Source organism: Vitis vinifera, chromosome 15 (genome assembly GCF_030704535.1).
Source record: "Vitis vinifera cultivar Pinot Noir 40024 chromosome 15, ASM3070453v1".
Lineage (NCBI taxonomy): Eukaryota > Viridiplantae > Streptophyta > Magnoliopsida > Vitales > Vitaceae > Vitis > Vitis vinifera.
In genome coordinates this window covers 9,897,063-9,914,545 of record NC_081819.1, presented here as the reverse complement: position 1 = coordinate 9,914,545, position 17,483 = coordinate 9,897,063, and the positions used below count along the sequence as shown (strand labels likewise).

The 17,483-nt window shown below is 37.5% G+C and overlaps 1 protein-coding gene across 1 annotated transcript in view; it reads left to right on the top strand.

Annotated features, from left to right (window-relative positions):
* Positions 1-17,483, top strand: part of LOC100267470 (protein transport protein SEC23 C) — a 56,860-nt gene that overhangs the window by 6,861 nt on the left and 32,516 nt on the right. The window contains exons 3-4 of the mRNA XM_002265065.5: positions 10,591-10,752; positions 16,736-16,878. Coding sequence (XP_002265101.1) covers positions 10,591-10,752; positions 16,736-16,878 — 305 coding nt within the window. The remainder of the gene's footprint in view (positions 1-10,590; positions 10,753-16,735; positions 16,879-17,483) is intronic.

Genomic DNA, 17,483 nt, shown 5'->3' with positions numbered 1-17,483 from the left:
AGGGGGTGATTTCAATGTCACCCTAAACCTTGGGGAAAGGAGTAATCAGGGGAGGCTGACTGGCGCCATGAGAAGATTTGCTCAGGTGGTGGATGATTTAGAGCTCCTGGACATTCCATTGCAGGGGGGGGGGGGGGGGTGGCTTCTTGGAGTGGGGGAAGGAATAACCAAGCTTGGGCTAGACTGGATCGGTTTCTAGTGACCCAAGATTGGCTGGACTGTTTTAGTGGGGTCTTTCAGTGCAGGCTGCCCAGACCCACCTCTGACCATTTTCCCGTTTTACTGAAAGGTGGAGGGGTTAGAAAGGGCCCCTCCCCTTTTAGGTTTGAGAATATGTGGCTCAAAGTTGATGGGTTTAAGGATCTTCTTCGGGGATGGTGGCAGGAGGCGGGGGGGAGGGGAAGGGCTAGTTTCAGATTGGCTACAAAATTGAAGAGTCTGAAGGATAAAATCAAAACTTGGAACAGGGATGTGTTTGGTAGGTTGGAAGTTAACAAAAACCTAGCTTTGCAACAAGTAGAATTTTGGGATAGGGTGGAGAGTGACAGGAGTTTAACAGAAAGAGAGACAAAGTTGAAAACAGAGGCCAAGGAGGTCTTTAAAAAATGGGTTCTTTTGGAAGAAACGCATTGGAGACAATCTTCTAGGGAGTTGTGGCTGAGGGAAGGTGACAAGAATACGGGTTTCTTTCACCGGATGACTAATGCTCATAGAAGAAATAATTCCATGGAAAAGATCAAAATCAATGGGAGGTGGCTGGAGGAGGAGAGGGAGGTGAGAGAGGGGGTTGTGAATGCCTTTCAGCAGTTGTTGTCAGAGGACCAATCATGGAAAACTGATATAGAAGGGCTGCAGCTCCAAAGGTTAAGCCATGCTGAAGCTGAAGGTTTGGAACAACCATTTACTGAGGTAGAGATTCATTCGGCTCTGATGGGGATGAATGGTGATAAGGCCCCAGGCCCGGATGGGTTCACAGTGGCCTTTTGGCAATTCTGTTGGGAGTTCGTGAAAGAGGAAATTGTGGACGTGTTCAAGGAATTTTTTGAAGAAAAGTCGTTTTCCAAGAGCCTTAACTCTACTTTCCTTGTCCTCATTCCTAAGAAAGGGGGGGTTGAGGACTTGGGGGATTTCAGACCCATCAGTTTGCTTGGGGGTGTGTATAAGCTCTTGGCCAAAGTGCTAGCCAATAGAATTAAGGGGGTGTTAGACAAGGTGGTCTCGCCGGACCAAAATGCCTTTGTGAAGGGAAGACAGATTCTAGATGCCTCGCTCATAGCCAATGAGGTGATTGACTATTGGTTTAAACGCAAAGAGAAAGGGCTGATATATAAACTGGATATTGAAAAAGCCTATGATAGTATCAATTGGAAATTCCTCATGAAGGTCATGCGAAAGATGGGCTTTGGGGACCGGTGGATGAAATGGATTTGGTGGTGCATTTCAACGGCAAGTTTCTCTATTCTGGTCAATGGGGTGCCAGCTGGTTATTATCCCAATTCTAGGGGGTTACGCCAAGGAGATCCACTCTCCCCCTACCTCTTTGTGTTGGGAATGAAAGTACTAAGCGCTATGTTAAGAAGGGCTGTTGATGGGGGCTTCATTTCAGGTTGTAACATTCAAGGGAGGGGGGGAATGGAGATAAATGTCTCCCATTTACTATTTGCTGATGACACGATCATTTTATGTGAAGCAAGGCAAGATCACATTACCTACCTAAGCTGGATTTTGGTGTGGTTTGAGGCAGCCTCTGGTCTTAGAATAAATCTTGCTAAAAGTGAAGTAATCCCGGTTGGAGAGGTGGAAGACATTGAGATGTTGGCGGTGGAGTTAGGGTGTAAAGTGGGGACCCTCCCTTCGGTTTACTTGGGGCTGCCCTTGGGAGCCAAACACAAGGCCATGGCTATGTGGGATGGGGTTGAAGCAAGAATGAGAAGAAGGCTTGCACTGTGGAAAAGACAATATTTGTCAAAGGGTGGGAGGATTACCCTCATCAAAAGCACTTTGGCCAACATGCCGATTTACCAACTGTCTCTTTTTCGCATGCCTAAGCTAGTTGTAAAAAGACTTGAAAAACTACAAAGGTATTTTCTTTGGGGAGGGGGAAGTATGGAAAGAAAAATCCATCTAATCAATTGGGAGGTGGTGTGTACCCAAAAGGAGAGTGGGGGTCTAGGTATTCGGAAAATTGATCTTTTGAATAAGGCCTTGTTGGGGAAATGGATTTGGCGGTTCGCCTTTGAGGAAGATTTTTTCTGGAGGAGGGTGGTTGGGGTGAAGTATGGCCAGTTGGGTTTTGGTTAGAGAACAAAGGAGGCTCGCGGAACGTTTGGGGTGGGGGTTTGGAGGGATATCTTGAAGGAGTCGTCTTGGTGTTGGGATAACATAGAGTTCAAGGTGGGAAAGGGGACTAAGGTGAGTTTCTGGACTGACCATTGGTGTGGAAATGAGGTGCTGTCCCAAGCTTTTCCCCAGTTGTTTGCGTTGGCGGTCCAAAGGAACGCCTCGGTAAATGAGATGTGGGATTCTAGCCTCGGTCAAAGAGGTTGGAATATAAGACTTTCTAGAAACTCTAATGATTGGTAGCTGGACGCATTAGGAGAGTTGCTGCATTTGTTGAGGGATTTGAGGATTTCTCTTGAAGAGGACGCAGTGATTTGGAAAGGAGAGGGTCAAGGCCGCTTTCGGATTAGAGATGCTTACAAGCTGCTGTCAGGGTCTAATGTCATTACCTTCCCGAAAAAGAGCATTTGGGTGGACAAGGTCCCAACCAAAGTTGCTTTTTTTGCTTGGGAGGCTTCTTGGGAGAAGGTCCTAACTTTGGACAAGCTTCAAAGACAGGGCTGACAGTTTCCAAACCGGTGTTTTTTGTGTGGTTGTGAAGAGGAAAATGTAAATCATATTCTTTTACACTGTACAGTTGTAAGGCCTCTCTGGGAGATTGTCTTGGCCTTGTTTAGGGCTAATTGGGTGTTTCCAGAGAAAGTCAAAGAGATGTTAGTCAGTTGGAGGGGCCCTTTTGTGGGGAGAAAGAGGAAAAGGATTTGGACTTCCATTCCGTTGTGTATTTTTTGGACGGTCTGGAAGGAGAGAAATAGATTAGCTTTCAGGGGGGGCTCTCTAGTTATTCAGAAGTTAAAGAATTCTTTTGTTTGTAACTTGTGGAGTTGGGCTAGGGTGTATATGGGAGAGGAGTCCTCTTTGCTTTTAGGTTTTTTGGAATGGCTTGCCGTTCCCTAAGGGGTGGTGAGTGATGGCTTTTGTTTTGGCTACTATGTATACTTCCTGTATGCTTTGTGGCTTTTTGCCTCGTTTAATATATTTGCGCTTATAAAAAAAAAAAAAATTTAAAAACTAAAAAATATTTCATTTTTTATCTTTGGTATTATCAAATTAAATCTGATAAGTATAAATATATTAATATTTTTAATTTGATTAAATAAAACATGTATAATATTTGAGCGTGGAGATATATTCAAGATGAAAAGAAAAATTTAATAGTTAATTTTATCTAAATGAGCCTTTTAAGTATTTCCTTTCTCTCCTTATTTGCCATAGCTAGTTCAAAAGAGGCGTGGGTGGTGGATTTGTGGCTTCTCCTAGCTTCTCTAGGTGTTTAAATGATTGGGAGATTGAGATCATGGAGTGTTTCTTGGCGAGGTTACAAGATATGGTGGTAGTTAGGGGAGGAGAGGATAAGGTGATTTGGTTGGAGACAGAGTGAAACTTTCTTTGTTAAGTGCCTTTACTCTAGCCTTAAGTCAAGGAGATCAGTGCCATTCCTAGTAGGTTTTGTGTGGAATGCGTGAGTTCTACCTAAGGTGAGTTTTCTTTCTTGGGAGGCGACTTGGGGAAAAACTCTTTAACTCTTGATCAACTACAAAGGAGAGGTTGGTTGCTAACTAATAGATGTTTCCCATGTCACATTTAGGAGTCAATTGACCACATCTTGCTACATTGTGGCAATGTGAGAGAGTTGTGATAGCTTTTGTTCTCTCTTTTTTGTGTTTCTTGGGTGGTACCTTCTGCTGTAAGAGAGACTTTGGTAGGTTGGTATGATTCCTTTGTTGGAAGGAAACAAAAAAAAGATTGGGAAGCGACTCCTTGATGCCTTTTTTGGAAAATTTGGAGGGAGAGAAATAGAAGATTGTTTGAGAATGAAAAAGTCTTTGATCAAAGATTGAAAATCTTGTTTCTTTGTAACTTGTAATCTTGGACCAAGTTGCATATATGCGAAGGTCTGATGTCCTTAGTTGACTTCATTGATTGGTTGGGTTCACTTTAAGGGGGAGTGTAGTTTTTTGTTTTCCCTTTCCTTCTCTTGGCGCCTTTTGGCGGTCGTTGTATACAACGTGTGTACTTTGGTGTGCCCTTTTCTGGTGTTTTTTAATTCCATTTTTATTTACCTATCATTTAAAAAAAAAATTTATTATATTGTTTAATTTATATTATTTTTGTAATTATCATTATAAAACTAAACGCGTAGTTAAGTATATATGTTTATTGGTGGTAACTAATAGAAATTTGAAAAGAAAAAACAAACCAACATTAACTTATTATTATTATTTAGTTATTTATTTTTATTTTTTGCACTACAATTTAGCAAATGGCTAAATGATCTAGTGGCCATCCTTTGGATCAAATTCCCTCTTAACCAAGGTTTGAGTATCTCATTGTAGTGGCCATCTTTTCCTTCTCTTGTATCTTTTCTTATATTAATACATTTCTCTTCGTTTCTGATAAAAAAAAAAAGGGTTTGAGTCCTCCCACGACCATTGATTTTTTATTTCTTGCCACTTCTCTATCCCATGTTGGACAAGATTTTATTTTATTTTTGGTAGGTAAAGAGAAGTGGTATATATAGAAAAGAGGAGACACAAGGAACAACGACCTCAAAGTATACAGTAAAAGCCTAAAGGCTCATCCCAGAGGGAAAGGGAAAGAAGGAAAAAACATCACCTACCCTTACTTTGAGCCTAACCAATCAATGAAGGTAACAAGTAAGGCTCATATCTACAGACACCTTAGACCAAGAACACAAATTACATACAAAAGAATTCTTCAATCTTTGGATCGATAACTCCTCATTGTCAAACGCTAACAAGTTCCTTTCCTTCCACATTGTCCAAAATATACATAAAGGGGCCGCTTACCAGGCCTTTTTACGAACTTTACCTATGAAGGACCCATGCCACTCAAGAAGAGTTTCTTTCATTCAGTAGGAGAGAATCCAAGACACCCCAAAGAGAGAAAAAAGTAGATGCCAAAGAACCCGTGACTTTGTATAGTGAAGAAGAATGTGATCGACTGTTTCTACTTTAGAGAGGCAAAAGAAACATCTATTTGCCAAATAAAACCCCTCCTTTGGATTTTATCCAGAGTTAAAGACTTTTCCCTAAGTTGCCTCCCAAGTGAAGAAAGCCACCTTAGGTGGTGCACACGATCTTCGGATGTTGCTACTAGAGAACAAAAGAGATTCTTCGGGCTCCAAAATAGAATAAAGAGATTTGACTGAAAAGTTCCCACACCTCGAAGCTATCGAAATCACCCTGTCATCCACATCCCTTTGCACCCTAGTTGTTTGAATCTTCAGCAAAAATTGCTCCATAGAATCCAACTCCTAATCATTAAAGGCCATAGAGAAATGAGGGGCCCAACCACCCCTTTCACCTTCGCTGTTCCAAACATTGGCCACCCAAGCTTCCTTGGACTAAGTGGGTGTTTGGTAAACCAATTTAATAACTGAAAGTAACTTAATAACTTAATTTAAGTCATTAAGTAAATTAAGTATGTTTGGTAAAATAATTTAATGTTATAACTTAAAGTAAAAACAACTTTAAGTAATAAATAAAAACAATTAACTTAGGTGGCGTTTGTTTTTTTGGCTTTTTGCTGAAAGCAATTTGTTTTCAGAATTTAGGTTGTTTGTTTTTCTAGTTTTTGGCGACTTATTACTGAATTTTTAAAATTTTTAACTTTTTCTAAATAGAAAAAACAAGATTTTTAAACCTCCCCAAATCACGATTGCAACCCGACAAAGCAGTGAAAGCCAAACGAGGTGTGATTAGCAAGCCAGTCGTAGATGACCGGAACAACGTTCTTCCACCGTTGTAGCTGTCGTCGACAGGCTGCTGGTGGTCGGACTTTGCCCTCTCTCTCATTCTGCCTCTGTCTCCTTCTTCGGCTTCGACGCCACGCTTTCCTCCCGTGGATCCTTCGTAGTAGTCCCTGACCTTAGGCTTCCTTCCTCTCTTCTTTTTCACCATTTGAGACTCCATTGAAGCTCTTCACAGCTTTAACTACACTTCATGATCGGAACCAGAACTGTAGCGATCCGACTGTGGACAAAAATGGTGCTTCACGCTCTCTTTAAGACGGTGCCCACCACATGTCATTGAGATCTTTGCCTTTGCTGAACAGATGGGCTTCACTGCGTGTGGGTTTGTGTTTGTCACTTCTGGAGACCCTACCAGAGACATCTAGAGGGTTTTGGGTTTTGGCGAATTTGCGATTTTATGCTAGGTTTGTTTTTTTTTTTCTTTTTTCTCACTTTCACCATTTGACAGGTCCTTTTTGTTTGGTTGGATGGAAAAAATGGCAGAAAATTTTTACTCTTTGAGTTTTTCTGGGTTAGCGTTGGGAGAGAGAAGGAAAATTTACTGGGCTTTAGTCATTAAGCAGATAAATGGTAGTATTAATTATTTTTTGGAAGGATGATAATGATAAATTATTTATTATAACAATTTTATTATTTTGAACTTTTCAAAAATATGTTAAATTATATTATTTTTAATACATTAAAATATTAAAATATTGATTTTTAGTATATAAAAAAACAATCAGCTTAATACTTAATAGAAATAAAATATTAAAAAAACAAACAACTTAATACTTAATACTATTAAGCATTATTTAGTATTAAGTTAAATATAAGTTCTATTTAGAATTAAGCCAAAAAAACAAATGCCACGTTATTCTTAAGTTTACGTTTTGATTTTACCTTTTTACATTTGCCCCATTTACCTCTACGATTTCTTTTGCTACTCCACGACTTACATTGTTACTTCACCTACTTTGCCCTTACTATAATTTATGAGGATAAATATGTCAATTTAATGATTTAGAATAAATTTAAAGTTAATTTTATTAAATAACCTTAATACTTAAAGTAAGAATTAAACAGTAAGTTTTAAGTTAACAACTTAAGTATATTTAACTTAAAGTTAACTGAAGTCATTAAGTAATAAGTATTATGTTTTACTAAACACCCCCAAAGAAAGGGCAAATAAGGAAGAGGACTCACAAAGTGACTCATCTTCACACCACTTGTCCCTCCAGAATCTCACTCGTTGACCATTACCCACCTGGATGTCCTATGTACTATTCAAAAAATCCCATTCCTTATAGCTTCCCACAGCCCCACACTAAACCTCTCACTCACCTTGTAAGAATGCCACCTCCAATCATCTTTTCCGTATCTTTTACTAATGATTTGCTTCTAAAGGGCCTCTCTTTCATTGGCATACCACTAACTCCACTTGCACATGAGGGCTTTATTCATCACAAAGAGATTCCTCACACCTAATCCTCTTTTCTTTTTCTCAAAACAAACCGTTTTCCACCTTATTAGATGTGGTTTTTGCACATCCCAAGGAGCCTAATTCGGCTTTGATATCATGTGGAGAAAAATTGTATTTCAGGTTCATATGTTAAATTTATACAACCCTTGAAATATATACAGTAGCAGAAAAGAAAAAATAAAGAAAGAAATATTAAAGATCCCTACAAATCAGGAATTATGTGCACACACAGCTGTATATGTCACAGCTGTATCTTCCACATGCATTCTCAGCTATCCTTGGAAGAAGCAAGGTTGGCCTGTCTGCTTTGGTGTCCAACGTTTTGGTTCCCATTATTTTTATCAATAGACTGGTTTTCCATGGAGTTTCCAGCATCGCCTTCTTAGTATTCCTCAGTTCCTTGCAGTAGACACACTAGAGATTATCCTTTTTGCTTATTGGTCTTGGTTGACCAATATTTCCAGGTTCAGCTGAGGCTCCACTTCTCAAATCAATGCTTGGTTATGTAGTGACTAGAGCAGAACAGTAGGAACATTAAGCATCATGATTCTCCTTCCTTCCTCAGCCCTTATAATTGAAAAGACTTTGTTCAATGAAGGTAGCAATTCCCTAGAAGAACCTGGACCCTCACTTGATCATATTCTATGTCCAAACCAGCAAGAAACTGAAAAATCCTCTCTTTCCACAAACTGTGTATTATTACAGTATCTTCACTGCACTTCATCTTAAAAATTTTGGTAAGGATCTAAGTTAAGCTATAAGCCTTTCATTGTATTGTAATTACTCAATAACAGATGAATTACCTTGCTTATTGGCTGTAATTCTAGTTATTATTTCATAGATTTGAGTAGCATCTTGAATTCTAGAATAAGTTTGTTTAGGAGCCTCTGATATCTCCTTTGCTGTTGTGAGAAGCATGCATGTCCCACTGATCAGAATATGACTCAACTTCCCTTTTCCTTTCAAGAACATCTTCACATGCTATGACCAGTCTAGATAATTGCAACCATTGAGCCTAAGCAAAAGTTGCAAGATCTGGTATTCTCCAGATGGTTGTTATGTGGCAGTGACGTTAGGATTAGGATGGGCAACAATGTTGGTGGTTCTGGTTGCAGAGGAATTTCTGGAGGTTCTGGACATTTTAGAATAGGATGGGTAGCTAGATTAATCAACAAAAGCTCAATTGAAGGGAAACTTTGGCAATAAGGCGAAGAGCAATCCGCAAAAAGAAAAAGTTTCTGCTGGCAACAAAGGCTGTGCAACCCTTTGGTTTTTTTGGCGATTAAGGCCAAAATGAAGTGGCAGAGAAAGGAAAAGGCGAGGAGAAGAACTTGGTGCTTTGATACAATGTGGGAAAAATGGTTTAAAAGGTGTGCTTAAGGTGCGCCTGGGCTCAAGGCACAACCACTCCCCAGCTATAGCGCCTTAATTACCAAGACATGCGCCTTGTTGAAGAGGCACACCTCGTCTAGTTTACTTTTCATTTTTAAATATTTATATTCTTAAAATTTCTAATTATATATTGAAATTTATATAATTTCATTATTTTTTTTGTTGAATGTTTCTTTTAAATGTTTAAAATTGTAACTTTTTTATTGATTAGATTGGATTTTGAATCATATTTTATAAAATTGATATGTATACTAGAGCAGGTTTCACTTCACTCAAGAGTGTGCCTTGCACCTAAAAATAGAATACTTTTGCGCCTTTTAAAACTATTGCTGCAACTTGGCTAGTCTCAAGCATCATCCTAAATAAGTTAGATTGACTGACAACTTAACAAACAATCTGAGTCTTACAATAAAAGAGAGTAGATTAACCAAGCAACAACTAGGCAACCCCCAAAGAGATGAAAACAGTAAACAACTCATCAAAGAAGTCTCACACAAAGCAAATCATAGGAAATAAGGGCAGAATACAGGAAATGAAAAAGCTCAAGCCAAAACCCAGTATGTGCTTAACATTAACAAGCTTAAAAGATGGAGAAAAATGAAATCTTCTAACTCCAAAGGGCCTTAGACTCCTACTGACATCCAAACTGACTAAGATAGTGGCTGAAAAGGGGAAAAAAGATCCAATCAAGCAAATATAGTGGGAATATCAGGTCTTGGCCAAACAGCTCTTGAGAATAATACTAGAAAAGGATAGAAATTAACCCAAGGTGAATGATAGCTGTGAGTTTGGATGATCAAATTTCCCTTGAGAATGCAGAGTTTGTTGGTGAAAGCAAGAGAGAAGTTTTTTATTTAATGTTTTCTTTATCATTTTTTATGCATCAGTATCTTGCTGATGCAGTATCCATATCTGAAATCAAGACCAGTATGGACAGGTTTGCCTGTCAGATATTCTGTGGTTTGGTTTGGTTCAAAGTTGTGTTTCTCCTCAATTATTGGTACAAGAAGAAGGAATGGGGGGATGGGAAAAAGAGAGGAGGCTGGAAAAAGTTTAGGGTTTCATTTAAAATGGTAAAAATAGTGAAGTATACCTGGAGACAAACTTTCTTTTGTTTTCGATCAGAAACAAAGATAGATTGTATATTAGTAAATAGATCAAAAGGAGGATGCGAGATCCTCCCCACAAAATACAATATCTGATCAGAATATGACTTGAACTCCACCACTATATGTGGAAACCTCTACAAAAATTAGTCCAATTATGACTATAAATCAAGACAGAACAAAGCTCATCTAATTGTTGTCAACCCCCTTTTGAATTACAAACCAAATGCCAGTTAAGTTGAATAACATTGAGAGGAGCCTTTAATGCAGGAGTACAAGAAGTCCATAAGGAGTGCCTTTAATTTTCTGCAGTTACAAACTTATAAATATGAGACACGAATTAATAAAAATGACCATGCTGTCCAAGAGCTAGAACTTTGCTCCTTTTTCTTAATAGAATATAGCCTTGTTCTTTCTGAACGTGATTTAATATTTTCAGTTAATTTATTGTTTTAGGAATTCAAATAGTTGTTTATGTTCTTATACGTTATCTGTATGTATGCTAAATTTTGCAGATTGTGTCAAAAATTTTGTCTGAACCAATTCGTTCACACAAGGACCTGGATAAAGATTCTGCTCCTCATTATCATAAGGCTGTGAAGTTTTATGAGGGACTTGCAAAGCAGCTTGTACATCAAGGACATGTACTTGATCTGTTTGCTTGTGCCCTTGACCAGGTAATATTTAGCTTTCTTGTTATCCGGACTATTAATTTCCACATCCTGTGTAAATATTGATTATGGGATGGTGATATTTACTAGATTTCAGATTTTCCTCTGATAATGTTATGCAGAATGTGCCCTACTGTGTAAATATTTAGCTTTCAGATTTCCTTCTATGATTGATCACACATTGTGAGGAATCCATACACAAGAGTTTCTTTTTCTTTAAATAAGAAATAGAATGTTATTAGCAAAGGGGAGAATCTACAATGGACCCTTTTCCAAGTAACACGAGTTCAAACAATGCTGTATTTTTTTTTTTTTATCAGAAACAGAAGATTTTATATAAATAAAAGTTGAAGAGAAGGACGAGAGATCCTTCCCACAAAATACAAAACCTGAATCAAAGTAACACTAGACTCCTCCACTGTACAACGAGAACTATATACAAAGGCATGCACAAAATGACTCAGTAACCGAAATCAACTCCTTAAAGTTAGGGAGGACTAAAAGTGAAGTAGATCCCACAATGTCCCTTTTTCCGTTCTCAACTTTTCCTAAAAACTCCTAGCATTTCTCTCTTGCCACACAATCCAAAGTAAAGTGAGAAAAACAATTTCCCAAATGGTCTTGCCTCTGATTGAGTTCCTCAATCTTTTAAATGAGATAATCCTCATATCTTTAACACTCTTGAGCGACACCCAAACCAAATTGGCTAAACTAAAGAGCTTATGCCAAAGCCCCAATGTTATTGGGCAATGTAGAAAGAGATGGTCATTTGAGTCTCCACTTCTTTTGCATAAAATGCATCAATGAGGAATAAGAGATTTGTAGGGCCTTTTCATCGATAGCAAGTCAATGACATTTACCTTTTTGTGCACCACTAACCAAGCAAAGGCCTTGACCTTTGAAGGGGCTTTTGATTTCCAAACAAAATTAGTTGGAAAGAATGGGATTGGATTTGAGAAATTGGGCAAGACTAAGAAGAAAGATTTTATTGAGAATAAACCTTAGAATGATTAAGCACAAACCCTTGAATTTGAGGTAGAGGGAGACAAGTGCATTGTGGTAAGTGAAGACATGAGTCTTTCAAGAAAAGCAATTTCACTATCAATAAGATTGCGATGGAAGTTAATATTCCAAGAAGTCGAATAAGAATTACCAAGGACAAATGAGATGGTGAGGTTTTTCATCGAGATAACTCTATAGAGCCTTGAAAATTGTGAACGCAAAGGTTGATTTCCCCACCCTAAATCTGCCTAAAATTGGATTCTCTCCCTGTTCTGCTATTGAACACTCCTCCTCAAACTAGAGAATAGATGTCTTCCATTCCCAACTTGGAAATAATTCCATGACAAGTAGCACCGTTGAGTCCTTTGGTTAGAACATCTGCTAGTTGACTCCCTGAGCGCACATAAGGCATACAGATCAAACCTCCTTCAAGCTTTTCCTTGATAAAGTGTTTTTCAATCTCGATATGCTTCGTCGTTTTGTGTTGTATTGGATTATGAGCAATGTTTATTGTTGATTTATTATCATAGTACTGGATTTGGGCCATTGCCCTAAACTCTGATTCAACATTAGACCTTGCCACCACATTCTACTTTTTACTTCTCCATGTTACCAAATTTCCACCAAGAAATGTGCAATAACCAGACGTTGATCTCCTATCCACTGATGAACTGACATAATCTGCATCTGTGTAGGCTTCTATTGTGAGTTCATTATTCCCTTTGAATAGAACACCCTTTCTTGGACTACCTTTTAGGTAGTGTAACACACGATAGGCAGCTTGAAGATGTGTCTCCCTCGGATCATGCTTGAATTGACTAATCATGCTTATTAAGTATGCTATATTTGGTCGTGTATGAGCAAGATATATGAGTTTCCTACCAATCTCTGATACATTTCTTTATCAACAACTGGTTCTTATTTTACTTCCCCTTATTTCTGGTTTGGCTCAATTGGTATAGTTGCCAGTTTACAACCAAGTTTTCCGGTTTCTTTCAAGAGATATGTCATATACTTTTGTTGTGAGATAAAAATTCCCTATCTTGAGTATGAAACTTCAATTCCAAGGAAATATTTCAGTCTTCCAAGTTCCTTAATTTCAAATTCTTTGATCAAACACTGTTTCAGATCTTGTTTCTACTTTTCGTCATTTCCCGTAACAAGAATATCTTCAACATATACTAGGAGGGTTGTCACTCTCCCTATGGCTGAATGTTTGATGAAAAGAGTATGATCTCCTTGGCTTTGTCTATACCCTGTTACTTTCATCACACTAGCAAATCTCCCAAACCAAGCTCTGGGCGATTGTTTCAGCCTGTATAGGGCCTTTCTCAATCTACACACCTTATTAATTGTTTCCTTTCCTTCAAATCCTGGTGGAATGGTCGTATAAATTTCTTCTTCTAGGTCGCCGTGCAAGAAAGCATTCTTCACATCATACTGTTGAAGTTGCCAATTAAAATGAGCTGCCAGAGATAACAAGATTCTCATAGTGTTCATTTTTGCTGCAAGAGAAAATGTCTCTTGATAATCAACTCCATATGTTTGAGTGTATCCTTTAGCAACCAATCTTGGTTTATATCTTTCAAGAGAACCATCAAGCTAGTATTTCAAAGTGAAAACCCATTTGCAACCCACTAAGTTCTTCCCTTTTGGCTTATCCACAATTTCCCATGTTTATTCTTTTCCAATGCATCCATTTCCTTTCTCATAGCATTCCTCCACTCTCTTTATGATAATGCCTCAGATAAAGTGTTTGGAACAAAATTAGTGTTTAGACTTGTAATAAAATTTCTATGTTGTGGAGACAAAGGTTTGAGTGACACATAATGGGATAATGCACAAAGCGACCTATTTATCCAATATCCCATTATGTGTCACTCAAACCTTTGCCTTCTGGTGCATGTTCATTGAAAGGAGGCTTGTTAGGATCTCTTGAAAAGCCTTCTGGTGCTTGTTCATGTGCATTCACCAGAAGGCTTCTCAAGAGATCCTAACAGGCCTCTAAGCCTTTCAATCTCTTCACTATTAAAGCCTCCTTTCTCTTGTCCCTCGCTTTGATTGGTTTGTTATGTTAGATGAGCTTGAGATTTCTGCTGGCCTCCTCGATTTCCCCATTCTCTGCTTGATGTTGATGGTTTACCATTCAATTTCCAGCAACGCCCCTTGGTATGCCTCGGTTTTTTACTGTAGGTGCACCACAAATTATCCTTGTTATCTCTCCCCGAGACTCTTAACAGGTTTGTTTTCCCTCTTTCTTGTGCCTGGGTTTGTTCATTTTTAGTCACTATGGCCGAAGCTTCTAAAGTTTAAGGCTCAAGCATTATACCCCTTCGACATTCTTCTGCCCTAATTAGAGAGATTGTCTCCTCCAGTGAAGGTGTCTCCTCCCTGCCAAGTATCTAAACCCTAACTCGATCAAATTTAGGGTTGAGTCCAGCCAAGAAATCATAAACTTGGTCCTTCTCAATGAAGTTCTTCAAGATAACAGTGTCTTCTGAGCACTTCATCTCAAATACCCAATAGTGATCTAGTTCCTGCCACAAATTCTTCAGCGAATTGGCATACTCTGTCACTGTTCTGCTCCTCTGTTTGGTGGCACTTATCTTCACCTTAATTTCATATACTTGGGCTGCATCACGAGCTTTTGAGTAGGTTTGATGAATGGAGTCCCAAATCTCCTTTGCTGTAATAAAAAACATACAGGTATCACTAATTGCAGGATCCATTAAGTCCCACAACCATGACATGATCATGGAATCATCTTTGTCCCACTCTACAAACGTTGGGTCTCCTTTTTTTGGTCCTATCGGAGAATATGGCTGAGTCTCCCTTTGCCCTTTAGATATGTTTTAATAAATTGAGACCACTTGAGATAATTTTTCTCCTTTAGTCTGTAATTGGCTCTAACATTCTGCAGATCTCCTATCATTTGATTTGAGTTAACCTCGTTTGAGTGAACAGAAATTTTTGAAGGTGTGATTTCAGATGTGGACATAGTAATAGAGGGCAGAAACACAACGAAGAAAAAGGCTAGAGAAAAAAATAACCCTGGAAATGGGTTTGAAGAAGACAACGCAGCAATGAAGCCTGCGATCAAATTGTCATCACGCAGCTATGAAAGTTGACACAATGCAACAATGAAGGCTACATAGAATGAGAACCCAAAAAAGGCCTAGGGCTCTGATACCATGACTAGAAAAATAAAAGAATGATGATTTCTCATTGAACAAAATAATTGGTACACAACAGTATATATATACCGTTCCAGGAAAAAAACTAATTTAGAAAAGTCAAACCTATAAATCCCATGATTGAAGGGATTATTTTCCTAACTAAATATATACACACTGATTTGTCAATTAGGTTATAACAACTGTACAATTCAATAAGACCTTCTAGAATGAAGTCTTACTAGAATTGTAAGGTATGCAAAGAAAAACTTATTATTATTGATCATTAATCCTTCATTAGTCTCGTTTTATATCGATTAACCTTATTTTTAGGCTTTAAAAAAACCCTAAAATTTGAATAAAACTATGTAGTACGTTATTTGGACTCCTATTCCTTTCTTAAAACCAATAAATCTTCTAAAAAACATAATAAGAAAACAGAAACTTTCTTTTTAGAATCAGAAGGTTACTTTATTTATTTATTTATTTGATAAGTAAGGTTACTTCATAGAAACTTCTTGTAATAAAGTTTCTAATAGATAAGACTTTTAGATCTAAGGACTCAAAATAGAAACTTTTAAAAAGAAAGATTAATGTAAAAAATAGAAAGTTCAGGAATTTCTTTTAAGGAGAATTTAAAACTTCCTAATTTTAAATAAAAATCCCTAAAGTTACCTAAGTAACCTTGATAAAATAATTCAAGATTTTTTTATTCTTTCATTCCTTTCTTGAGTAGATCTTGGAGATTCAACCTCATCATTGGAGGAACTAAGTCACTGCATTGCCACGCTTACCCTAGATGATCCTTGCATTTCTTTCCAACCATGTGGCTAACCTGTACAACCTATCGTCAAAGTATGGTTAGGTTCGGAAATAGTTGCTAATTGGCAGCTTGATAGTTACTTTTTAGGACTAGGCTAATCAAACCAAATTTGAGGACAGTTTCCTTATAAATTTAGTACATTCTGGATATAATTTATATCTACTTGTCAATAGGTGGTTTTCGTATTTATATATGTCAGAATGCATGCAAGTGCATTTAGGGAAAACTGATTTTTTAACAAAAACTAATTGGACTGATGTATCAAGGTGACGTAGAATTGTAAATATTCCAACACTATAGAAGATTTTCCATTGTTGTAACTTGTATGATGGAATGAGAGATCAAGAGGATAAAAGGAAAAGAAAAGAAAAGAAAGATCCTTGGCAATCACACCAAAGTTCCTAAGCAATCACACCTAAAGTTCCGTAAGCAATCTCAGGGAAGATAATCAGACCTAGAATAAGCTAGATAGCTATTAAATTCTCATGGAACTCCTTTCTTAATAAGACCGTGACTTTATTTTCTAGTAGGAGCATGACTTTTTGTCTAATCGAAGTAGAAACTAAAACAAATAGAAATTGGCTAAACTATAAACTGCTAAACCCAGTTCTCATAAAAATGAAAGCATTTGCCAACTGAAGCTATGAATTGCTGAAATTTCTAAATTATTTTTGCTGAATGTCATTCATCATTACAAGGACATTTTTTGAACTTGGCTGGATAACAATGACTAGTATTAAAGTGAGAAACATGACTCACATCTTGCTATAGATTTAATGTGCACAATTTCAGGTTGTATTACAATTTTCTGTAGAAATTTGTTGTTAATTTGAACAAAAGTTGCCCATGCCACTAGCATCCTACGTTGAGTGGATTTGCGCTTGAGTAAAGGGCATGCGGAGGTGGATTTAATATTAAGATCTATGGCTTACGCTTGTTGATGGACACTGGTTTTGAAAGATGTTTTGCATGCTTTTTTCTTTATTTCCAGGTGGGGGTTGCTGAACTTAAAATTGCAGTTGAGAGAACTGGAGGAATTGTTGTGCTTGCTGAAAGTTTTGGCCATGCAGTTTTTAGGGACTCTCTTAAACATGTTTTTCAGTCAACTGATTATGATCTTGGTCTATCATCCAAGTTAGTCTTTCTTGTACTCATGTCTGCATTCAAGTTGTGTTGGTTAAATGACATATTAGTAATATTTGTTTAGAATCTTGAAATTTATGTCATGGTTTAATCTCAAAATGTAAAATTTCCCTTGTTCTGGACCTTCTGGTCCAACTTTTGTCACTAAATGGATCTTGTAGCTTAGCCTTTAAAAATAACATATGTTATTGTTTAACAAGATGTTATATGACAGTTTAGAAATTACTTTACCTTTCTGATAAAAAAATGAAATGATTTTGTACTCAAAATATGTTGCTAATACATCAAAATGGGTCGGTCTCATGTGGATTAACTTGGTGAATTGAGGAGAAGGAAAAGATTCTTAAATGTGAGTTGTTTGAGCTGGGTTGATGATTTAGAGGAATTGCAGGTTCCTTGTTGTTAAAAGCATCCAAATATGCCTTATTGAAGTGGCACTAAGATAGTACTTAATATTTTATAGGAATGATACAAATCTTGTCCATGTCGAAAATAATCAAATTGTTTGAAATTAAATAGTGCGTCTCTGAAGTAAAACATGACTAATGATAATAGTTGCTTTTTAGATGTGTATTAGATTGACCATTCTTTATGGT